Source organism: Heterodontus francisci, chromosome 4 (assembly GCF_036365525.1).
Source record: "Heterodontus francisci isolate sHetFra1 chromosome 4, sHetFra1.hap1, whole genome shotgun sequence".
Classification (NCBI taxonomy): Eukaryota; Metazoa; Chordata; class Chondrichthyes; order Heterodontiformes; family Heterodontidae; genus Heterodontus; species Heterodontus francisci.
The window spans coordinates 2,962,841-2,987,661 of record NC_090374.1 but is presented as its reverse complement, the minus strand read 5'-3'; the positions used below and the strand labels follow the sequence as shown (position 1 = coordinate 2,987,661).

Genomic DNA, 24,821 nt, shown 5'->3' with positions numbered 1-24,821 from the left:
TCAGTGTCAGTGAGGGATTCTATCCAATGTGTTGGTGATCAGTGTCAGTGAGGGATTCTGTCCAGTGTGTTGATCAGTGTCAGTGAGGGATTCTGTCCAGTGTGTTGGTGATCAGTGTCAGTGAGGGATTCTATCCAATGTGTTGGTGATCAGTGTCAGTGAGGGATTCTATCCAGTGTGTTGGTAATCAGTGTCAGTGAGGGATTCTATCCAGTGTGTTGGTGATCAGTGTCAGTGAGGGATTCTGTCCAGTGTGTTGATCAGTGTCAGTGAGGGATTCTGTCCAGTGTGTTGGTGATCAGTGTCAGTGAGGGATTCTATCCAGTGTGTTGGTGATCAGTGTCAGTGAGGGATTCTATCCAGTGTGTTGGTGATCAGTGTCAGTGAGGGATTCTATCCAGTGTGTTGGTAATCTGTGTCAGTGAGGGATTCTATCCAATGTGTTGGTAATCAGTGTCAGTGAGGGATTCTATCCAGTGTGTTGGTGATCAGTGTCAGTGAGGGATTCTATCCAATGTGTTGGTAATCAGTGTCAGTGAGGGATTCTATCCAATGTGTTGGTAATCAGTGTCAGTGAGGGATTCTATCCAGTGTGTTGGTGATCAGTGTCAGTGAGGGATTCTATCCAATGTGTTGGTAATCTGTGTCAGTGAGGGATTCTATCCAATGTGTTGGTAATCAGTGTCAGTGAGGGATTCTGTCCAATGTGTTGATCAGTGTCAGTGAGGGATTCTGTCCAGTGTGTTGATCAGTGTCACTGAGGGATTCTATCCAATGTGTTGGTGATCAGTGTCAGTGAGGGATTCTATCCAATGTGTTGGTGATCTGTGTGTGTCAGTGAGGGATTCTGTCCAGTGTGTTGATCAGTGTCAGTGAGGGATTCTGTCCAGTGTGTTGATCAGTGTCACTGAGGGATTCTATCCAATGTGTTGGTGATCAGTGTCAGTGAGGGATTCTATCCAATGTGTTGGTGATCTGTGTCAGTGAGGGATTCTATCCAGTGTGTTGATCAGTGTCAGTGAGGGATTCTATCCAATGTGTGGGTGATCAGTGTCACTGAGGGATTCTATCCAGTGTGTTGATCAGTGTCAGTGAGGGATTCTATCCAATGTGTTGGTGATCAGTGTCAGTGAGGGATTCTATCCAGTGTGTTGGTGATCTGTGTCAGTGAGGGATTCTATCCAATGTGTTGGTGATCTGTGTCAGTGAGGGATTCTATCCAGTGTGTTGGTGATCAGTGTCAGTGAGGGATTCTATCCAATGTGTTGGTGATCTGTGTCAGTGAGGGATTCTATCCAATGTGTTGGTGATCAGTGTCAGTGAGGGATTCTGTCCAATGTGTTGGTGATCTGTGTCAGTGAGGGATTCTGTCCAGTGTGTTGGTGATCTGTGTCAGTGAGGGATTCTATCCAATGTGTTGGTGATCTGTGTCAGTGAGGGATTCTATCCAGTGTGTTGATCAGTGTCAGTGAGGGATTCTGTCCAATGTGTTGGTAATCAGTGTCAGTGAGGGATTCTGTCCAGTGTGTTGATCAGTGTCACTGAGGGATTCTATCCAGTGTGTTGGTGATCAGTGTCAGTGAGGGATTCTATCCAGTGTGTTGATCAGTGTCAGTGAGGGATTCTATCCAGTGTGTTGGTGATCAGTGTCAGTGAGGGATTCTATCCAGTGTGTTGGTGATCAGTGTCAGTGAGGGATTCTGTCCAATGTGTTGGTGATCAGTGTCAGTGAGGGATTCTGTCCAGTGTGTTGATCAGTGTCAGTGAGGGATTCTGTCCAGTGTGTTGGTGATCTGTGTCAGTGAGGGATTCTATCCAATGTGTTGGTAATCAGTGTCAGTGAGGGATTCTGTCCAGTGTGTTGATCAGTGTCAGTGAGGGATTCTGTCCAGTGTGTTGGTGATCTGTGTCAGTGAGGGATTCTATCCAATGTGTTGGTAATCAGTGTCAGTGAGGGATTCTATCCAGTGTGTTGATCAGTGTCACTGAGGGATTCTATCCAGTGTGTTGGTGATCAGTGTCAGTGAGGGATTCTGTCCAGTGTGTTGGTGATCAGTGTCAGTGAGGGATTCTATCCAGTGTGTTGATCAGTGTCACTGAGGGATTCTATCCAGTGTGTTGGTGATCAGTGTCAGTGAGGGATTCTATCCAGTGTGTTGATCAGTGTCAGTGAGGGATTCTGTCCAGTGTGTTGGTGATCTGTGTCAGTGAGGGATTCTATCCAATGTGTTGGTAATCAGTGTCAGTGAGGGATTCTGTCCAGTGTGTTGATCAGTGTCAGTGAGGGATTCTGTCCAGTGTGTTGGTGATCTGTGTCAGTGAGGGATTCTATCCAATGTGTTGGTAATCAGTGTCAGTGAGGGATTCTATCCAGTGTGTTGATCAGTGTCAGTGAGGGATTCTATCCAGTGTGTTGGTGATCTGTGTCAGTGAGGGATTCTATCCAGTGTGTTGGTGATCTGTGTCAGTGAGGGATTCTATCCAATGTGTTGGTAATCAGTGTCAGTGAGGGATTCTGTCCAGTGTGTTGATCAGTGTCACTGAGGGATTCTGTCCAGTGTGTTGGTGATCTGTGTCAGTGAGGGATTCTATCCAATGTGTTGGTAATCAGTGTCAGTGAGGGATTCTGTCCAGTGTGTTGATCAGTGTCAGTGAGGGATTCTGTCCAGTGTGTTGGTGATCAGTGTCAGTGAGGGATTCTGTCCAGTGTGTTGATCAGTGTCACTGAGGGATTCTATCCAGTGTGTTGGTGATCAGTGTCACTGAGGGATTCTATCCAGTGTGTTGGTGATCAGTGTCAGTGAGGGATTCTATCCAGTGTGTTGGTGATCAGTGTCAGTGAGGGATTCTATCCAGTGTGTTGGTGATCAGTGTCAGTGAGGGATTCTATCCAATGTGTTGGTGATCAGTGTCAGTGAGGGATTCTATGCAGTGTGTTGGTGATCAGTGTCAGTGAGGGATTCTATCCAATGTGTTGGTGATCAGTGTCAGTGAGGGATTCTATCCAGTGTGTTGGTGATCAGTGTCAGTGAGGGATTCTATGCAGTGTGTTGGTGATCAGTGTCAGTGAGGGATTCTATCCAATGTGTTGGTGATCAGTGTCAGTGAGGGATTCTATCCAGTGTGTTGGTGATCAGTGTCAGTGAGGGATTCTATGCAGTGTGTTGGTGATCAGTGTCAGTGAGGGATTCTATCCAGTGTGTTGGTGATCAGTGTCAGTGAGGGATTCTATCCAGTGTGTTGGTGATCAGTGTCAGTGAGGGATTCTATCCAATGTGTTGGTGATCAGTGTCAGTGAGGGATTCTATGCAGTGTGTTGGTGATCAGTGTCAGTGAGGGATTCTATCCAATGTGTTGGTGATCAGTGTCAGTGAGGGATTCTATCCAGTGTGTTGGTGATCAGTGTCAGTGAGGGATTCTATCCAATGTGTTGGTGATCAGTGTCAGTGAGGGATTCTATGCAGTGTGTTGCTGATCAGTGTCAGTGAGGGATTCTATCCAATGTGTTGGTGATCAGTGTCAGTGAGGGATTCTATCCAGTGTGTTGGTGATCAGTGTCAGTGAGGGATTCTATGCAGTGTGTTGGTGATCAGTGTCAGTGAGGGATTCTATCCAATGTGTTGGTGATCAGTGTCAGTGAGGGATTCTATCCAGTGTGTTGATCAGTGTCAGTGAGGGATTCTATCCAGTGTGTTGGTGATCAGTGTCAGTGAGGGATTCTATCCAGTGTGTTGGTGATCAGTGTCAGTGAGGGATTCTATCCAGTGTGTTGGTGATCAGTGTCAGTGAGGGATTCTATCCAGTGTGTTGGTGATCAGTGTCAGTGAGGGATTCTATCCAGTGTGTTGGTGATCTGTGTCAGTGAGGGATTCTGTCCAGTGTGTTGGTGATCAGTGTCAGTGAGGGATTCTATCCAGTGTGTTGGTGATCTGTGTCAGTGAGGGATTCTATCCAGTGTGTTGGTGATCTGTGTCAGTGAGGGATTCTGTCCAGTGTGTTGGTGATCAGTGTCAGTGAGGGATTCTATCCAATGTGTTGGTGATCAGTGTCAGTGAGGGATTCTATCCAGTGTGTTGGTGATCAGTGTCAGTGAGGGATTCTATCCAGTGTGTTGGTGATCTGTGTCAGTGAGGGATTCTATCCAATGTGTTGGTGTTCAGTGTCAGTGAGGGATTCTATCCAGTGTGTTGGTGATCAGTGTCAGTGAGGGATTCTATCCAATGTGTTGGTGATCAGTGTCAGTGAGGGATTCTATGCAGTGTGTTGGTGATCTGTGTCAGTGAGGGATTCTATCCAGTGTGTTGATCAGTGTCAGTGAGGGATTCTATCCAGTGTGTTGGTGATCAGTGTCAGTGAGGGATTCTATCCAGTGTGTTGGTGATCAGTGTCAGTGAGGGATTCTATCCAGTGTGTTGGTGATCAGTGTCAGTGAGGGATTCTATCCAGTGTGTTGATCAGTGTCAGTGAGGGATTCTATCCAGTGTGTTGGTGATCAGTGTCAGTGAGGGATTCTATCCAATGTGTTGGTGATCAGTGTCAGTGAGGGATTCTATCCAGTGTGTTGATCAGTGTCAGTGAGGGATTCTATCCAGTGTGTTGGTGATCAGTGTCAGTGAGGGATTCTATCCAATGTGTTGGTGATCAGTGTCAGTGAGGGATTCTATCCAGTGTGTTGGTGATCTGTGTCAGTGAGGGATTCTATCCAGTGTGTTGGTGATCAGTGTCAGTGAGGGATTCTATCCAGTGTGTTGGTGATCAGTGTCAGTGAGGGATTCTATCCAGTGTGTTGGTGATCTGTGTCAGTGAGGGATTCTATCCAATGTGTTGGTGATCAGTGTCAGTGAGGGATTCTATGCAGTGTGTTGGTGATCAGTGTCACTGAGGGATTCTATCCAGTGTGTTGGTGATCAGTGTCAGTGAGGGATTCTATCCAGTGTGTTGGTGATCAGTGTCAGTGAGGGATTCTATCCAGTGTGTTGGTGATCTGTGTCAGTGAGGGATTCTGTCCAGTGTGTTGGTGATCAGTGTCAGTGAGGGATTCTATCCAATGTGTTGGTGATCAGTGTCAGTGAGGGATTCTATGCAGTGTGTTGGTGATCTGTGTCAGTGAGGGATTCTATCCAGTGTGTTGGTGATCAGTGTCAGTGAGGGATTCTATCCAATGTGTTGGTGATCTGTGTCAGTGAGGGATTCTGTCCAGTGTGTTGGTGATCAGTGTCAGTGAGGGATTCTATCCAATGTGTTGGTGATCAGTGTCAGTGAGGGATTCTATGCAGTGTGTTGGTGATCTGTGTCAGTGAGGGATTCTATCCAGTGTGTTGATCAGTGTCAGTGAGGGATTCTATCCAGTGTGTTGGTGATCAGTGTCAGTGAGGGATTCTATCCAATGTGTTGGTGATCAGTGTCAGTGAGGGATTCTATCCAGTGTGTTGGTGATCAGTGTCAGTGAGGGATTCTATCCAATGTGTTGGTGATCAGTGTCAGTGAGGGATTCTATGCAGTGTGTTGGTGATCAGTGTCAGTGAGGGATTCTATCCAGTGTGTTGATCAGTGTCAGTGAGGGATTCTATCCAATGTGTTGGTGATCAGTGTCAGTGAGGGATTCTATCCAATGTGTTGGTGATCAGTGTCAGTGAGGGATTCTATCCAGTGTGTTGGTGATCAGTGTCAGTGAGGGATTCTATCCAGTGTGTTGGTGATCTGTGTCAGTGAGGGATTCTATCCAGTGTGTTGGTGATCTGTGTCAGTGAGGGATTCTATCCAGTGTGTTGGTGATCTGTGTCAGTGAGGGATTCTATCCAATGTGTTGGTGATCAGTGTCAGTGAGGGATTCTATCCAGTGTGTTGGTGATCAGTGTCAGTGAGGGATTCTATCCAATGTGTTGGTGATCAGTGTCAGTGAGGGATTCTATCCAGTGCGTTGGTGATCAGTGTCACTGAGGGATTCTATCCAGTGTGTTGGTGATCTGTGTCAGTGAGGGATTCTATCCAGTGTGTTGGTGATCAGTGTCAGTGAGGGATTCTGTCCAGTGTGTTGATCAGTGTCAGTGAGGGATTCTATCCAATGTGTTGGTGATCTGTGTCAGTGAGGGATTCTATCCAGTGTGTTGGTAATCAGTGTCAGTGAGGGATTCTATCCAATGTGTTGGTGATCTGTGTCAGTGAGGGATTCTATCCAGTGTGTTGGTGATCTGTGTCAGTGAGGGATTCTATCCAGTGTGTTGGTGATCAGTGTCAGTGAGGGATTCTGTCCAGTGTGTTGGTGATCAGTGTCAGTGAGGGATTCTATCCAGTGTGTTGGTGATCAGTGTCAGTGAGGGATTCTATCCAGTGTGTTGGTGATCAGTGTGAGTGAGGGATTCTATCCAGTGTGTTGGTGATCAGTGTCAGTGAGGGATTCTGTCCAATGTGTTGGTGATCAGTGTCAGTGAGGGATTCTGTCCAGTGTGTTGATCAGTGTCAGTGAGGGATTCTGTCCAGTGTGTTGGTGATCTGTGTCAGTGAGGGATTCTATCCAATGTGTTGGTAATCAGTGTCAGTGAGGGATTCTGTCCAGTGTGTTGATCAGTGTCAGTGAGGGATTCTGTCCAGTGTGTTGGTGATCTGTGTCAGTGAGGGATTCTATCCAATGTGTTGGTAATCAGTGTCAGTGAGGGATTCTATCCAGTGTGTTGATCAGTGTCACTGAGGGATTCTATCCAGTGTGTTGGTGATCAGTGTCAGTGAGGGATTCTGTCCAGTGTGTTGGTGATCAGTGTCAGTGAGGGATTCTATCCAGTGTGTTGATCAGTGTCACTGAGGGATTCTATCCAGTGTGTTGGTGATCAGTGTCAGTGAGGGATTCTATCCAGTGTGTTGATCAGTGTCAGTGAGGGATTCTGTCCAGTGTGTTGGTGATCTGTGTCAGTGAGGGATTCTATCCAATGTGTTGGTAATCAGTGTCAGTGAGGGATTCTGTCCAGTGTGTTGATCAGTGTCAGTGAGGGATTCTGTCCAGTGTGTTGGTGATCTGTGTCAGTGAGGGATTCTATCCAATGTGTTGGTAATCAGTGTCAGTGAGGGATTCTATCCAGTGTGTTGATCAGTGTCAGTGAGGGATTCTATCCAGTGTGTTGGTGATCTGTGTCAGTGAGGGATTCTATCCAGTGTGTTGGTGATCTGTGTCAGTGAGGGATTCTATCCAATGTGTTGGTAATCAGTGTCAGTGAGGGATTCTGTCCAGTGTGTTGATCAGTGTCACTGAGGGATTCTGTCCAGTGTGTTGGTGATCTGTGTCAGTGAGGGATTCTATCCAATGTGTTGGTAATCAGTGTCAGTGAGGGATTCTGTCCAGTGTGTTGATCAGTGTCAGTGAGGGATTCTGTCCAGTGTGTTGGTGATCAGTGTCAGTGAGGGATTCTGTCCAGTGTGTTGATCAGTGTCACTGAGGGATTCTATCCAGTGTGTTGGTGATCAGTGTCACTGAGGGATTCTATCCAGTGTGTTGGTGATCAGTGTCAGTGAGGGATTCTATCCAGTGTGTTGGTGATCAGTGTCAGTGAGGGATTCTATCCAGTGTGTTGGTGATCAGTGTCAGTGAGGGATTCTATCCAATGTGTTGGTGATCAGTGTCAGTGAGGGATTCTATGCAGTGTGTTGGTGATCAGTGTCAGTGAGGGATTCTATCCAATGTGTTGGTGATCAGTGTCAGTGAGGGATTCTATCCAGTGTGTTGGTGATCAGTGTCAGTGAGGGATTCTATGCAGTGTGTTGGTGATCAGTGTCAGTGAGGGATTCTATCCAATGTGTTGGTGATCAGTGTCAGTGAGGGATTCTATCCAGTGTGTTGGTGATCAGTGTCAGTGAGGGATTCTATGCAGTGTGTTGGTGATCAGTGTCAGTGAGGGATTCTATCCAGTGTGTTGGTGATCAGTGTCAGTGAGGGATTCTATCCAGTGTGTTGGTGATCAGTGTCAGTGAGGGATTCTATCCAATGTGTTGGTGATCAGTGTCAGTGAGGGATTCTATGCAGTGTGTTGGTGATCAGTGTCAGTGAGGGATTCTATCCAATGTGTTGGTGATCAGTGTCAGTGAGGGATTCTATCCAGTGTGTTGGTGATCAGTGTCAGTGAGGGATTCTATCCAATGTGTTGGTGATCAGTGTCAGTGAGGGATTCTATGCAGTGTGTTGCTGATCAGTGTCAGTGAGGGATTCTATCCAATGTGTTGGTGATCAGTGTCAGTGAGGGATTCTATCCAGTGTGTTGGTGATCAGTGTCAGTGAGGGATTCTATGCAGTGTGTTGGTGATCAGTGTCAGTGAGGGATTCTATCCAATGTGTTGGTGATCAGTGTCAGTGAGGGATTCTATCCAGTGTGTTGATCAGTGTCAGTGAGGGATTCTATCCAGTGTGTTGGTGATCAGTGTCAGTGAGGGATTCTATCCAGTGTGTTGGTGATCAGTGTCAGTGAGGGATTCTATCCAGTGTGTTGGTGATCAGTGTCAGTGAGGGATTCTATCCAGTGTGTTGGTGATCAGTGTCAGTGAGGGATTCTATCCAGTGTGTTGGTGATCTGTGTCAGTGAGGGATTCTGTCCAGTGTGTTGGTGATCAGTGTCAGTGAGGGATTCTATCCAGTGTGTTGGTGATCTGTGTCAGTGAGGGATTCTATCCAGTGTGTTGGTGATCTGTGTCAGTGAGGGATTCTGTCCAGTGTGTTGGTGATCAGTGTCAGTGAGGGATTCTATCCAATGTGTTGGTGATCAGTGTCAGTGAGGGATTCTATCCAGTGTGTTGGTGATCAGTGTCAGTGAGGGATTCTATCCAGTGTGTTGGTGATCTGTGTCAGTGAGGGATTCTATCCAATGTGTTGGTGTTCAGTGTCAGTGAGGGATTCTATCCAGTGTGTTGGTGATCAGTGTCAGTGAGGGATTCTATCCAATGTGTTGGTGATCAGTGTCAGTGAGGGATTCTATGCAGTGTGTTGGTGATCTGTGTCAGTGAGGGATTCTATCCAGTGTGTTGATCAGTGTCAGTGAGGGATTCTATCCAGTGTGTTGGTGATCAGTGTCAGTGAGGGATTCTATCCAGTGTGTTGGTGATCAGTGTCAGTGAGGGATTCTATCCAGTGTGTTGGTGATCAGTGTCAGTGAGGGATTCTATCCAGTGTGTTGATCAGTGTCAGTGAGGGATTCTATCCAGTGTGTTGGTGATCAGTGTCAGTGAGGGATTCTATCCAATGTGTTGGTGATCAGTGTCAGTGAGGGATTCTATCCAGTGTGTTGATCAGTGTCAGTGAGGGATTCTATCCAGTGTGTTGGTGATCAGTGTCAGTGAGGGATTCTATCCAATGTGTTGGTGATCAGTGTCAGTGAGGGATTCTATCCAGTGTGTTGGTGATCTGTGTCAGTGAGGGATTCTATCCAGTGTGTTGGTGATCAGTGTCAGTGAGGGATTCTATCCAGTGTGTTGGTGATCAGTGTCAGTGAGGGATTCTATCCAGTGTGTTGGTGATCTGTGTCAGTGAGGGATTCTATCCAATGTGTTGGTGATCAGTGTCAGTGAGGGATTCTATGCAGTGTGTTGGTGATCAGTGTCACTGAGGGATTCTATCCAGTGTGTTGGTGATCAGTGTCAGTGAGGGATTCTATCCAGTGTGTTGGTGATCAGTGTCAGTGAGGGATTCTATCCAGTGTGTTGGTGATCTGTGTCAGTGAGGGATTCTGTCCAGTGTGTTGGTGATCAGTGTCAGTGAGGGATTCTATCCAATGTGTTGGTGATCAGTGTCAGTGAGGGATTCTATGCAGTGTGTTGGTGATCTGTGTCAGTGAGGGATTCTATCCAGTGTGTTGGTGATCAGTGTCAGTGAGGGATTCTATCCAATGTGTTGGTGATCTGTGTCAGTGAGGGATTCTGTCCAGTGTGTTGGTGATCAGTGTCAGTGAGGGATTCTATCCAATGTGTTGGTGATCAGTGTCAGTGAGGGATTCTATGCAGTGTGTTGGTGATCTGTGTCAGTGAGGGATTCTATCCAGTGTGTTGATCAGTGTCAGTGAGGGATTCTATCCAGTGTGTTGGTGATCAGTGTCAGTGAGGGATTCTATCCAATGTGTTGGTGATCAGTGTCAGTGAGGGATTCTATCCAGTGTGTTGGTGATCAGTGTCAGTGAGGGATTCTATCCAATGTGTTGGTGATCAGTGTCAGTGAGGGATTCTATGCAGTGTGTTGGTGATCAGTGTCAGTGAGGGATTCTATCCAGTGTGTTGATCAGTGTCAGTGAGGGATTCTATCCAATGTGTTGGTGATCAGTGTCAGTGAGGGATTCTATCCAATGTGTTGGTGATCAGTGTCAGTGAGGGATTCTATCCAGTGTGTTGGTGATCAGTGTCAGTGAGGGATTCTATCCAATGTGTTGGTGATCAGTGTCAGTGAGGGATTCTATCCAGTGTGTTGGTGATCTGTGTCAGTGAGGGATTCTATCCAGTGTGTTGGTGATCTGTGTCAGTGAGGGATTCTATCCAATGTGTTGGTGATCAGTGTCAGTGAGGGATTCTATCCAGTGTGTTGGTGATCAGTGTCAGTGAGGGATTCTATCCAATGTGTTGGTGATCAGTGTCAGTGAGGGATTCTATCCAGTGCGTTGGTGATCAGTGTCACTGAGGGATTCTATCCAGTGTGTTGGTGATCTGTGTCAGTGAGGGATTCTATCCAGTGTGTTGGTGATCAGTGTCAGTGAGGGATTCTGTCCAGTGTGTTGATCAGTGTCAGTGAGGGATTCTATCCAATGTGTTGGTGATCTGTGTCAGTGAGGGATTCTATCCAGTGTGTTGGTGATCAGTGTCACTGAGGGATTCTGTCCAGTGTGTTGGTGATCAGTGTCAGTGAGGGATTCTATCCAGTGTGTTGGTAATCAGTGTCAGTGAGGGATTCTATCCAATGTGTTGGTGATCTGTGTCAGTGAGGGATTCTATCCAGTGTGTTGGTGATCTGTGTCAGTGAGGGATTCTATCCAGTGTGTTGGTGATCAGTGTCAGTGAGGGATTCTGTCCAGTGTGTTGGTGATCAGTGTCAGTGAGGGATTCTATCCAGTGTGTTGGTGATCAGTGTCAGTGAGGGATTCTATCCAGTGTGTTGGTGATCAGTGTGAGTGAGGGATTCTATCCAGTGTGTTGGTGATCAGTGTCAGTGAGGGATTCTATCCAGTGTGTTGGTGATCAGTGTCAGTGACGGATTCTATCCAGTGTGTTGGTGATCAGTGTCAGTGAGGGATTCTATCCAGTGTGTTGGTGATCAGTGTCAGTGAGGGATTCTATGCAGTGTGTTGGTGATCAGTGTCAGTGAGGGATTCTATCCAGTGTGTTGGTGATCAGTGTCAGTGAGGGATTCTATGCAGTGTGTTGGTGATCAGTGTCAGTGAGGGATTCTATCCAGTGTGTTGGTGATCAGTGTCAGTGAGGGATTCTATCCAATGTGTTGGTGATCAGTGTCAGTGAGGGATTCTATCCAGTGTGTTGGTGATCAGTGTCACTGAGGGATTCTATCCAGTGTGTTGGTGATGAGTGTCAGTGAGGGATTCTATCCAGTGTGTTGGTGATCAGTGTCAGTGAGGGATTCTATCCAGTGTGTTGGTGATCAGTGTCACTGAGGGATTCTATCCAGTGTGTTGGTGATCAGTGTCAGTGAGGGATTCTATCCAGTGTGTTGGTGATCAGTGTCAGTGAGGGATTCTATCCAGTGCGTTGGTGATCAGTGTCACTGAGGGATTCTATCCAGTGTGTTGGTGATCAGTGTCACTGAGGGATTCTATCCAGTGTGTTGGTGATCAGTGTCAGTGAGGGATTCTATCCAGTGTGTTGGTGATCAGTGTCACTGAGGGATTCTATCCAGTGTGTTGGTGATCAGTGTCAGTGAGGGATTCTATCCAGTGTGTTGGTGATCAGTGTCACTGAGGGATTCTATCCAGTGTGTTGGTGATCAGTGTCAGTGAGGGATTCTATCCAGTGTGTTGGTGATCAGTGTCACTGAGGGATTCTATCCAGTGTGTTGGTGATCAGTGTCAGTGAGGGATTCTATCCAGTGTGTTGGTGATCAGTGTCAGTGAGGGATTCTATCCAGTGTGTTGGTGATCAGTGTCACTGAGGGATTCTATCCAGTGTGTTGGTGATCAGTGTCAGTGAGGGATTCTGTCCAGTGTGTTGGTGATCAGTGTCAGTGAGGGATTCTATGCAGTGTGTTGGTGATCAGTGTCACTGAGGGATTCTATCCAGTGTGTTGGTGATCAGTGTCAGTGAGGGATTCTATCCAGTGTGTTGGTGATCAGTGTCACTGAGGGATTCTATCCAGTGTGTTGGTTATCAGTGTCAGTGAGGGATTCTATCCAGTGTGTTGGTGATCAGTGTCACTGAGGGATTCTATCCAGTGTGTTGGTGATCAGTGTCACTGAGGGATTCTATCCAGTGTGTTGGTTATCAGTGTCAGTGAGGGATTCTATCCAGTGTGTTGGTGATCAGTGTCAGTGAGGGATTCTATCCAGTGTGTTGGTGATCAGTGTCACTGAGGGATTCTATCCAGTGTGTTGGTGATCTGTGTCAGTGAGGGATTCTATCCAGCGTGTTGGTGATCAGTGTCAGTGAGGGATTCTATGCAGTGTGTTGGTGATCAGTGTCAGTGAGGGATTCTATCCAGTGTGTTGGTGATCAGTGTCAGTGAGGGATTCTATCCAGTGTGTTGGTGATCAGTGTCACTGAGGGATTCTATCCAGTGTGTTGGTGATCAGTGTCAGTGAGGGATTCTATCCAGTGTGTTGGTGATCAGTGTCAGTGAGGGATTCTATCCAATGTGTTGGTGATCAGTGTCAGTGAGGGATTCTATCCAGTGTGTTGGTGATCAGTGTCAGTGAGGGATTCTATCCAATGTGTTGGTGATCAGTGTCAGTGAGGGATTCTATCCAGTGTGTTGGTGATCAGTGTCACTGAGGGATTCTGTCCAGTGTGTTGATCAGTGTCAGTGAGGGATTCTATCCAGTGTGTTGGTGATCAGTGTCACTGAGGGATTCTATCCAGTGTGTTGGTGATCAGTGTCACTGAGGGATTCTGTCCAGTGTGTTGGTGATCAGTGTCAGTGAGGGATTATATCCAATGTGTTGGTGATCAGTGTCAGTGAGGGATTCTATGCAGTGTGTTGTTGATCAGTGTCACTGAGGGATTCTATCCAGTGTGTTGGTGATCAGTGTCAGTGAGGGATTCTATCCAATGTGTTGGTGATCAGTGTCAGTGAGGGATTCTATCCAGTGTTGTTGATCAGTGTCACTGAGGGATTCTGTCCAGTGTGTTGGTGATCAGTGTCAGTGAGGGATTCTATCCAATGTGTTGGTGATCAGTGTCAGTGAGGGATTCTATGCAGTGTGTTGTTGATCAGTGTCACTGAGGGATTCTATCCAGTGTGTTGGTGATCAGTGTCAGTGAGGGATTCTATCCAGTGTGTTGGTGATCAGTGTCAGTGAGGGATTCTATCCAATGTGTTGGTGATCAGTGTCAGTGAGGGATTCTATCCAGTGTGTTGGTGATCAGTGTCAGTGAGGGATTCTATCCAGTGTGTTGGTGATCAGTGTCAGTGAGGGATTCTATCCAATGTGTTGGTGATCAGTGTCAGTGAGGGATTCTATCCAATGTGTTGGTGATCAGTGTCAGTGAGGGATTCTATCCAGTGTGTTGGTGATCAGTGTCAGTGAGGGATTCTATCCAGTGTGTTGGTGATCAGTGTCACTGAGGGATTCTATCCAATGTGTTGGTGATCAGTGTCAGTGAGGGATTCTATCCAGTGTGTTGGTGATCAGTGTCACTGAGGGATTCTATCCAGTGTGTTGGTGATCAGTGTCAGTGAGGGATTCTATGCAGTGTGTTGGTGATCAGTGTCAGTGAGGGATTCTATCCAGTGTGTTGGTGATCAGTGTCAGTGAGGGATTCTATCCAGTGTGTTTGTGATCAGTGTCACTGAGGGATTCTATCCAGTGTGTTGGTGATCAGTGTCAGTGAGGGATTCTATCCAGTGTGTTGGTTATCAGTGTTTACACAGTATCCTCGCCGTCCTGATGATGTTGTCAAGTTTTGTTTCATGAGCCGAGCCTCTAACCGATGCGTTCTCTTTCAGACTATTTACAGACAGTGTAAGGTCGACAACTCCAAGGTCTTACCCACATCCGCCCCCAACTCCACTAAAGCATTCACAACGACCAAGCCTAATTCTACGCGGAGGTAAGATGTTTGCGGCTTGTATTTTGTTCAGTTCCCTCCCACACCTGTGTCTGTTGCATTTGCCCCGACTGCTCTCTGCTGTCTGGCAGATTCCCACCTACCAACCCCACTGCCCATGCTGCTGCCCCACTCCGCTCCGGCACTCCTTCCTGCCCCTCCCCCTCTCTCACGCCTCACCCCAGCCGTTGTGTTTCCCCTCCCCCTCCCCCATGCTGCAGCTCTGTTGCTCTGTGTGAATTGTTGGTTCAGGTTGCTGTCGATGGCAGAGCCTGTTCTTTTGTAGTTGTGGGTTTTGGCCCTTGCTGTGCATTCCTTTGGTGCTGGTGTCGACTGTGATGTGATTCTCATGCTCATTCTCCTCCACTCTTCTCACTCTAGTGTGTCAGATTCCCAATTGCTGCCGGAATGTTTCAAACCCTGGAGTTATATCCCGGATGGAATCTTGCCCGTCTTTTGGCGAGTGGTCTACTGGACGTCACAGTTTCTGACCTGGTCAGTAATTCAGAAGCTCAGCACGAAATCAGCAGCCTTTCTGCTCGTTCCCGCTCGGGGTTCACTGTGTATACACTAAGATCATCGACCAGCGCAAGCATGTCTAGCCATCTCTGCCCTCGCCCCCCTCCGCCCTCGCCCCGCCCTGGCCTCCCCCTCCGCCTCCGCCCTCGACCTCCGCCCTCAGCCCCCCCGCCCTCGGATCTCCCCCCCTCCGCCCTCGGCCCCCCCCCTCCCTCCGCCCTCGGCTCTCCGCCCTCGGCCCCCCCCCCCTCAGCCCTCGGCCCCTCCACCCTCGCCTCCGCCCTCGGCCCCTCCGACCTCGGCCCTCCGCCCTCGGCCTCGGCTCTCCGCCCTCGGTCCCCCCCCCTCAGCCCTCGGCCCCTCCGCCCTCAGCCCCCCCCACCTCCGACCTCGGCCTCCGCCCTCGGCCCCCCCGCCTCACGCCGCGGGACAGGGGACATTGGGGTACAGGGTCTGGGGGGTGATGGATTTGGGGACGAGCGATGGGGAATGGCTTGTGGAATGGTGTGAGAATTGGAGTATTGGGGGTGGGGGAAGAGGTATTAGGGATTGGGGAGGCGGGGGGGGGAATGGGGGTGGGGTATTGGGGAAGAGGGTGAGGGATGGGGGGGTCGTTATTGGGGAAGGGTGGCGGGGTTTGGGGTTGGGTATTGGGGAATGTGGGGCCAGTGAGGGTGGTAGTGGGTGGGGATTGGGGTATTGGGGCTGTGGCTGGAGGATGTTGTTTGCACTGGGTTTGAAGAGTGAAAAAATATCTAAAAGCGACCGCAGGAAATCGATAAGTTGGTTGGTATGGAACTGCTCTTAGGGTTTGTGTGTAAATAGCTGGAAAATTAGTAAAAAAAAAATTTTCTTTTTCAAAATAACCCTCAAGTAGCTACCTTCTAAGTGTTAAGAGTTATCAGTAGTACTAAGTATTGTTGAAAATAGAGGCACTATGTTGAAGCCTTGCATTCATCAGGACAATCTGCAAGAATACCAATGTAAGGGAAAACAATGACTTTATTCTGTATGAGAAGAGAGTGCTGATTGGTTTGCAAGTGAACTCTGATTGGTAGAGGCTTTGGCATGGAGAATGCACCAATTTATGATCACTGACAGTTAACTGCCAAGCTTTGTTTTAAATTGAAACCAAGCTACTTGCCTCTGCTCAAGGCATTGCCCTGAGGAATGAACCAGTGAATGGCTGTCACTTATTTTGTTTAGCTGAAACAGGCACAATGTTTGTACATATAAAAACAAGAAATGCTGGAAATACTCAGCAGGTCGGGCAGTATCTGTGGAGAGAGAAACAGAGTTAATAAAAACAGCAAGTGCTGGAAATACTCAGCAGGTCGGGCAGTATCTGTGGAGAGAGAAACAGAGTTAATAAAAACAGCAAGTGCTGGAAATACTCAGCAGGTCGGGCAGTATCTGTGGAGAGAGAAACAGAGTTAATAAAAACAGCAAGTGCTGGAAATACTCAGCAGGTCGGGCAGTATCTGTGGAGAGAGAAACAGAGTTAATAAAAACAGCAAGTGCTGGAAATACTCAGCAGGTCGGGCAGTATCTGTGGAGAGAGAAACAGAGTTAATAAAAACAGCAAGTGCTGGAAATACTCAGCAGGTCGGGCAGTATCTGTGGAGAGAGAAACAGAGTTAATAAAAACAGCAAGTGCTGGAAATACTCAGCAGGTCGGGCAGCATCTGTGGAGAGAGAAACAGAGTTAATAAAAACAGCAAGTGCTGGAAATACTCAGCAGGTCGGGCAGTATCTGTGGAGAGAGAAACAGAGTTAATAAAAACAGCAAGTGCTGGAAATACTCAGCAGGTCGGGCAGTATCTGTGGAGAGAGAAACAGAGATAATAAAAACAGCAAGTGCTGGAAATACTCAGCAGGTCGGGCAGCATCTTTGGAGAGAGAAACAGAGTTAATAAAAACAGCAAGTGCCGGAAATACTCAGCAGGTCAGGCAGTATCTGTGGAGAGAGAAACAGAGTTAATAAAAACAGCAAGTGCTGGAAATACTCAGCAGGTCGGGCAGTATCTGTGGAGAGAGAAACAGAGTTAATAAAAACAGCGAGTGCTGGAAATACTCAGCAGGTCGGGCAGTATCTGTGGAGAGAGAAACAGAGTTAATAAAAACAGCGAGTGCTGGAAATACTCAGCAGGTCGGGCAGTATCTGTGGAGAGAGAAACAGAGTTAATAAAAACAGCGAGTGCTGGAAATACTCAGCAGGTCGGGCAGTATCTGTGGAGAGAGAAACAGAGTTAATAAAAACAGCAAGTGCTGGAAATACTCAGCAGGTCGGGCAGCATCTTTGGAGAGAGAAACAGAGTTAATAAAAACAGCAAGTGCTGGAAATACTCAGCAGGTCGGGCAGTATCTGTGGAGAGAGAAACAGAGTTAATAAAAACAGCAAATGCTGGAAATACTCAGCAGGTCGGGCAGCATCTTTGGAGAGAGAAACAGAGTTAATAAAAACAGCAAGTGCTGGAAATACTCAGCAGGTCAGGCAGTATCTGTGGAGAGAGAAACAGAGTTAATAAAAACAGCAAGTGCTGGAAATACTCAGCAGGTCAGGCAGTATCTGTGGAGAGAGAAACAGAGTTAATAAAAACTGAGAGTGCTGGAAATACTCAGCAGGTCGGGCAGCATCTTTGGAGAGAAACAGAGTTAATAAAAACAGCGAGTGCTGGAAATACTCAGCAGGTCGGGCAGTATCTGTGGAGAGAGAAACAGAGTTAATAAAAACAGCAAGTGCTGGAAATACTCAGCAGGTCAGGCAGTATCTGTGGAGAGAGAAACAGAGTTAATAAAAACAGCAAGTGCTGGAAATACTCAGCAGGTCGGGCAGTATCTGTGGAGAGAGAAACAGAGTTAATAAAAACAGAGAGTGCTGGAAATACTCAGCAGGTCAGGCAGTATCTGTGGAGAGAGACACAGAGTTAATAAAAACAGCAAGTGCTGTAAATACTCAGCAGGTCGGGCAGTATCTGTGGAGAGAGAAACAGTGTTAATAAAAACAGCAAGTGCTGGAAATACTCAGCAGGTCAGGCAGTATCTGTGGAGAGAGAAACAGAGTTAATAAAAACAGCAAGTGCTGGAAATACTCAGCAGGTCGGGCAGTATCTGTGGAGAGAGAAACAGAGTTAATAAAAACAGAGAGTGCTGGAAATACTCAGCAGGTCGGGCAGCATCTTTGGAGAGAAACAGAGTTAATAAAAACAGCAAGTGCTGGAAATACTCAGCAGGTCGGGCAGTATCTGTGGAGAGAGAAGCAGAGTTAATAAAAACAGCGAGTGCTGGAAATACTCAGCAGGTCGGGCAGTATCTGTGGAGAGAGAAACAGAGTTAATAAAAACAGCAAGTGCTGGAAATACTCAGCAGGTCGGGCAGTATCTGGAGAGAGAAACAGAGTTAATAAAAGCAGCAAGTGCTGAAAATACTCAGCAGGTCGGGCAGTATCTGTGGAGAGAGAAACAGAGTTAATAAAAACAGTAAGTGCTGGAAATACTCAGCAGGTCGGGCAGTATCTGTGGAGAGAGAAACAGAGTTAATAAAAACAGCAAGTGCTGAAAATACTCAGCAGGTCAGGCAGCATCTTTGGAGAGAAACAGAGTTAATAAAAACAGTAAGTGCTGGAAATACTCAGCAGGTCGGGCAGTGTCTGTGGAGAGAGAAACAGAGTTAATAAAAACAGCGAGTGCTGGAAATACTCAGCAGGTCGGGCAGTATCTGTGGAGAGAGAAACAGAGTTAATAAAAACAGCGAGTGCTGGAAATACTGAGCAGGTCAGGCAGTATCTGTGGAGAGAGAAACAGAGTTAATAAAAACAGCAAGTGCTGGAAATACTCAGCAGGTCGGGCAGTGTCTGTGGAGAGAGAAACAGAGTTAATAAAAACAGCGAGTGCTGGAAATACTCAGCAGGTCGGGCAGTATCTGTGGAGAGAGAAACAGAGTTAATAAAAACAGCGAGTGCTGGAAATACTGAGCAGGTCAGGCAGTATCTGTGGAGAGAGAAACAGCATTAATGTTTCAGGTCAGTGACCCTTTTTGGAACTCCCCATCACATGCCCCCTCCCTGTCACGTCCCCCGCCCTCTCCGGCACGTTCGACCCCCCCCCCCCCCCTTCCCCACCATCGCGGTGTCCATCCCCACTTTCACTCTGTGTCCAGCTGCCTCTGGAATGACTCCAGTTTTCCCCCACACTCCTATTCAGATCCCAGTGAACCCTGTCTGCCCCCCTCCCCCCGTCCCCGCAACCTGCTTTATTTGCCCTCCCCAAATGCATTACCTCACACTTATCTGGATTGAATTCCATTTGCCAACAACTCAATCAAGCCTTCCCTTAACAAATCTATACTGACTATCTCTTATTAATCCATGCCTTTCTGAGTGGTAGTTTATCCTGTCCCTCAGAATTGATTCTAATAATTTACCCACCACCAAGGTCTGACTGACCGGCCTATAATTATTCGGCCTATCCCTCGCACCCTTTTTGAACAAAGGTATAATCTTCGCAGACCTCCAATCCTTTGGCACCTTGCCCGTATCCAGTCAGGATTTGAAGATCCGCTATTTCCTCCCTGACTTCCTTTAACAACCTGGGATGCAATCCATACAGCCCTGGTGATTTATCCACCTTCAAGGATGTCAGAGCCTCTAGTACTTCCTCTCTCATTATGCTTACCCTAATATTTCACACTCCTCTTTTACTTCGTCTGCATCATCCCTCTCCTTTGTGAAGAGAGAGACCAAAAACTCATTGAGAACCCTGCCCACATCTTCTGCATCCTAGCAGAAGTTCCCTTGTACATCTCTGATAGGCCCTACCCTTTCCTTAGTTATCCTCTTGCTCTTCATGTGCTGATAAAACATCTTTGGGTTTTCTTTGATTTTACCTGCCAGTAATTTTTCATGTCCTCTCTCTGCTTTTCTAATTTTCTTCACCCCTGCACTTTCTATACTCCTGTTGGCTTTCTAAAGTATTAAGAGTTTTGTGATCATCATCAGCTTTCTTTTTCTGCTTTATCTTAACCTGTTAGCTTCGAGACACCCAGGAGGCTCTAGATTTGGCCGTACTACCCTTTATCTTTGTGGGGACATGTCTACACTGTGCCTGTAGTAACTCCCTTTTGAATGCCTCCCACTGATTTGCCACTGATTTTCCTTCAAGTAGCTGTATCCAGTCCACTTTCGCCAGATCACCTCTCAGCTTCTTAAAATTTGACTTCCCCTAATGTAGAACTTTTACTCCTGTTTATCTTTGTCCTTTTCCATGATTATGCTGAAACTAACTGTATTATTTATTTATTTATTTTTATTTATTTAGAGATACAGCACTGAAACAGGCCCTTCGGCCCACTGAGTCTGTGCCGACCAACAATCACCCATTTATACTAACCCTACAGCAATCCCATATTCCCTATCACCTCCCTACACTAGGGACAATTTACAACGGCCAATTTACCTATCACCTGCAGGTCTTTGGCTGTGGGAGGAAACCGGAGCACCCGGAGAAAACCCATGCAGACACAGGGAGAACTTGCAAACTCCACACAGGCAGTACCCAGAATCGAACCCGGGTCCCTGGAGCTGTGAGGCTGCGGTGCTAACCACTGCGCCACTGTGCTGCCCTGAGCGCACTATCTCCAAAATGTTCACCCACTTTTACTTCAGCCACTTGCCCAGCTTCATTATTGAAGACTAAATCTAGAATTGCACCCCCTCTCATTGGTCTTGTTACATGCTGGCTAAACACTTTCTCTTGAATGTTGTTGAAGAATTTTGTGCCCTCTGTTCCATTCACACTGTTTGTATCCCAGTTGATATTAGGGTAGTTGAAATCCTCAACTATTATTGTCCGATAGTTTTTACACCCAGAAATTTGCCTACGTATTTGTTCTTCTACCTCCCTCTCACTATTTGGGGTCTATACTACACTCCTAGTAGTGTAGCTGCCCCTTTTTTACTTCTGAGCTCCACCCATATGGTCTCATTTGATGATTCATTTCATATATCATCCCTCCTCACAGTTGTTACTGATTCCTTAACTAATAATGCTACACCCCCTCCTTTTTTATCTCCTTCTCTATCCCGCCTGAAAACTCGATATCCAGGGATGTTGAGTTACCATTCTTGCCCCTCGTTAAGACAAGTTTCCGTTGTAGCAGTGATATTGTGTTGCCATGTGTCTATCTGTGCCCTGAGCTCATCGGCTTTATTTACTATACTCCTTGCATTTAAATAAATACCCTTTAACCACTGCCAAATTCCTGTGCTCTACACTTTTTAACCTTTGCTTCTTCTGTTTTTCAGAGTCACTCGCTAATTTTCTGCCTCCTGTTCCCTGATCTGAAACTGCTCTCAGGTTCCCGTCCCCCTGCCAATCTAGTTTAAACCATCCCCAACAGCACTAGCAAACCTTCCTGCAAGGATATTTGTCCCAGTCCTGTTCAGGTGCAGACTGTCCAGCTTGTACAGGTCTCGCCTTCCCCAGAACTGGTCACAATGCCCCAGAAATCTGAAGCCCTCCCTCCTGCACCATCTCTCCAGCCAAGCATTCATCTGGTGTATTTTCCTATTCCTATACTCACTAGCACATGGCCTCGGGAGTAATCCGGAGATTACTACCTTTGAGGTCCTGCTCGCTAATCTCTTTCCTAACTTCCTAAGCTCAGCCTGCAGGACCTCATCCCTCTTTCTTCCTATATCGTTGGTACCAATGTGGACCACGACCTCTGGCTGTGCACCCTCCCTCTCCAGAATGCCCTGTAGCCACTCGGTATTTTCCATGACCTTTGCACCAGGGAGGCAACATACCATCCTGGAATCACGTCTGGGACCACAGAAGCGCCTATCTGTTCCCCTAACTATAGAATCCCCTATCACTATGGCTCTCTTGTCCTTTCTCCTCCCTCCCTGCACAGCTGAGCCACCCATGGTGCTCTGGTCATGACTGTCGCTGCACTCTCCAGAGGAACCCTCTCTGCCATCGGTACTCAGCACTGAATACCGGTTAGAAAGTGGGATGCCCTCTGGGGACTCCTGCACTACCTGTCTTGACCACCTTGTCTGTCTGGCAGACACCCAGTCCCTCTCTCTCTCTGCTCTCTTAAGTTCCGGGGTGACTACCTCCTGAAACGTGCTATCCACGTAGTTCTCTGCCTCGCGAATGTGCCACAGTGACTCCAGCCGCTGCTCAAGTTCTGAAACACGGAGCTCAAGCTTCTGCAGCCGGTGACACTTTCTGCAAATGTGTTTCTCAAGGACATGTGGTGTGTCCATGATTTCCCACAAACCACAGGAGGCACATTCCACCTGGCCGAGCTACCCTGCCATAACTTAGCTTTACAAACTAATTATTGCGAATGTAGAAAGTGGAATAACTTACCAGTTACTTGCCAATCAGCTTCTTCCCCTGTATCGTGGAGGTTGAAAAGGCAGAAAATAAAAGAAAGAGACGAAGAGCACCTCCTTCCCCCAGTCAGTGAAATCCCTCACACACAACTCCCAGTGTGACTGTGTCCAGACAGCACTATTCGAAGCAGTAATTATTAAGAAATTACACTAATTAAAACAAAACCTTATCACTTAATAAGGTAGTTATTTGAATGATTGAGTGTTTAAAAAAAAAAGAACTTTTTTCTCTGATAACAGCTGTTACTTACCAACCAATCAGCTTACAGATCCCTCGTGATGTCACTGGTAGTTTTTTCCTCTCTTTTCAAACCCAGTGCGCGCCAACACAGAGAGCCTGCTGACTGCCACTGCTGCAGTCTGAAGTAGGTGAGGGCCTCGAGCCCTGCTCCCGATCCACCTCCTCCCAGGTCTGACTGCCGCTACTCTGGACTAAGGTCACAGACCTGAAACATTAACTCTGTTTCTCTCTCCACAGATACTGCCCGACCTGCTGAGTATTTCCAGCACTCGCTGTTTTTATTAACTCTGTTTCTCTCTCCACAGATACTGCCTGACCTGCTGAGTATTTCCAGCACTCGCTGTTTTTATGAACTCTGTTTCTCTCTCCACAGATACTGTCTGACCTGCTGAGTATTTCCAGCACTTGCTGTTTTTATTAACTCTGTTTCTCTCTCCACAGATACTGCCCGACCTGCTGAGTATTTCCAGCACCTGCTGTTTTTATTAACTCTGTTTCTCTCTCCACAGATACTGCCCGACCTGCTGAGTATTTCCAGCACTCGCTGTTTTTATTAACTCTGTTTCTCTCTCCACAGATACTGCCTGACCTGCTGAGTATTTCCAGCACTCGCTGTTTTTATTAACTCTGTTTCTCTCTCCACAGATACTGCCCGACCTGCTGAGTATTTCCAGCACTTGCTGTTTTTATTAACTCTGTTTCTCTCTCCACAGATACTGCCCGACCTGCTGAGTATTTCCAGCACTTGCTGTTTTTATTAACTCTGTTTCTCTCTCCACAGATGCTGCCAGACCTGCTGAGTATTTCCAGCACTTGCTGTTTTTATTAAGTCTGTTTCTCTCTGCACAGATACTGCCTGACCTGCTGAGTATTTCCAGCACTTGCTGTTTTTATTAACTCTGTTTCTCTCTCCACAGATACTGCCCGACCTGCTGAGTATTTCCAGCACTTGCTGTTTTTATTAACTCTGTTTCTCTCTCCACAGATGCTGCCCGACCTGCTGAGTATTTCCAGCACTTGCTGTTTTTATTAACTCTGTTTCTCTCTCCACAGATACTGCCCGACCTGCTGAGTACTTCCAGCACTTGCTGTTTTTACTAACTCTGTTTCTCTCTCCACAGATACTGCCCGACCTGCTGAGTATTTCCAGCACTTGCTGTTTCTATTAACTCTGTTTCTCTCTCCACAGATACTACCCGACCTGCTGAGTATTTCCAGCACTCACTGTTTTTATTAACTCTGTTTCTCTCTCCACAGATACTGCCTGACCTGCTGAGTATTTCCAGCACTTGCTGTTTTTATTAACTCTGTTTCTCTCTCCACAGATACTGCCCGACCTGCTGAGTATTTCCAGCACTTGCTGTTTTTATTAACTCTGTTTCTCTCTCCACAGATACTGCCCGACCTGCTGAGTATTTCCAGCACTCGCTGTTTTTATTAACTCTGTTTCTCTCTCCACAGATACTGCCAGACCTGCTGAGTATTTCCAGCACTTGCTGTTTTTATTAACTCTGTTTCTCTCTCCACAGATACTGCCCGACCTGCTGAGTACTTCCAGCACTTGCTGTTTTTACTAACTCTGTTTCTCTCTCCACAGATACTGCCCGACCTGCTGAGTATTTCCAGCACTCGCTGTTTTTATTAACTCTGTTTCTCTCTCCACAGATACTGCCTGACCTGCTGAGTATTTCCAGCACTTGCTGTTTTTATTAACTCTGTTTCTCTCTCCACAGATACTGCCCGACCTGCTGAGTATTTCCAGCACTCGCTGTTTTTATTAACTCTGTTTCTCTCTCCACAGATACTGCCCGACCTGCTGAGTATTTCCAGCACTCGCTGTTTTTATTAACTCTGTTTCTCTCTCCACAGATACTGCCCGACCTGCTGAGTATTTCCAGCACTTGCTGTTTTTATTAACTCTGTTTCTCTCTCCACAGATACTGCCCGACCTGCTGAGTATTTCCTGCACTCGCTGTTTTTATTAACTCTGTTTCTCTCTCCACAGATACTGCCCGACCCGCTGAGTATTTCCAGCACTCGCTGTTTTTATTAACACTGTTTCTCTCTCCACAGATACTGCCTGACCCGTTGAGTATTTCCAGCACTCGCTGTTTTTATTAACACTGTTTCTCTCTCCACAGTTACTGCCCGACCTGCTGAGTATTTCCAGCACTCGCTGTTTTTATTAACTCTGTTTCTCTCTCCACAGATACTGCCCGACCTGCTGAGTATTTCCAGCACTTGCTGTTTTTATTAACTCTGTTTCTCTCTCCACAGATACTGCCCGACCTGCTGAGTATTTCCAGCACTTGCTGTTTTTAATAACTCTGTTTCTCTCTCCACAGATACTGCCCGACCTGCTGAGTATTTCCAGCACTTGCTGTTTTTATTAACTCTGTTTCTCTCTCCACAGATACTGCCCGACCTGCT

At 46.9% G+C, this 24,821-nt stretch overlaps 1 protein-coding gene across 1 annotated transcript in view; it reads left to right on the top strand.

Annotated features, from left to right (window-relative positions):
- Window positions 1-24,821, top strand: part of lmbrd2b (LMBR1 domain containing 2b) — a 202,035-nt gene that overhangs the window by 25,633 nt on the left and 151,581 nt on the right. The window contains exons 3-4 of the mRNA XM_068028755.1: window positions 14,129-14,232; window positions 14,611-14,724. Of these exons, the coding sequence (XP_067884856.1) occupies window positions 14,129-14,232; window positions 14,611-14,724 (218 nt within the window). The remainder of the gene's footprint in view (window positions 1-14,128; window positions 14,233-14,610; window positions 14,725-24,821) is intronic.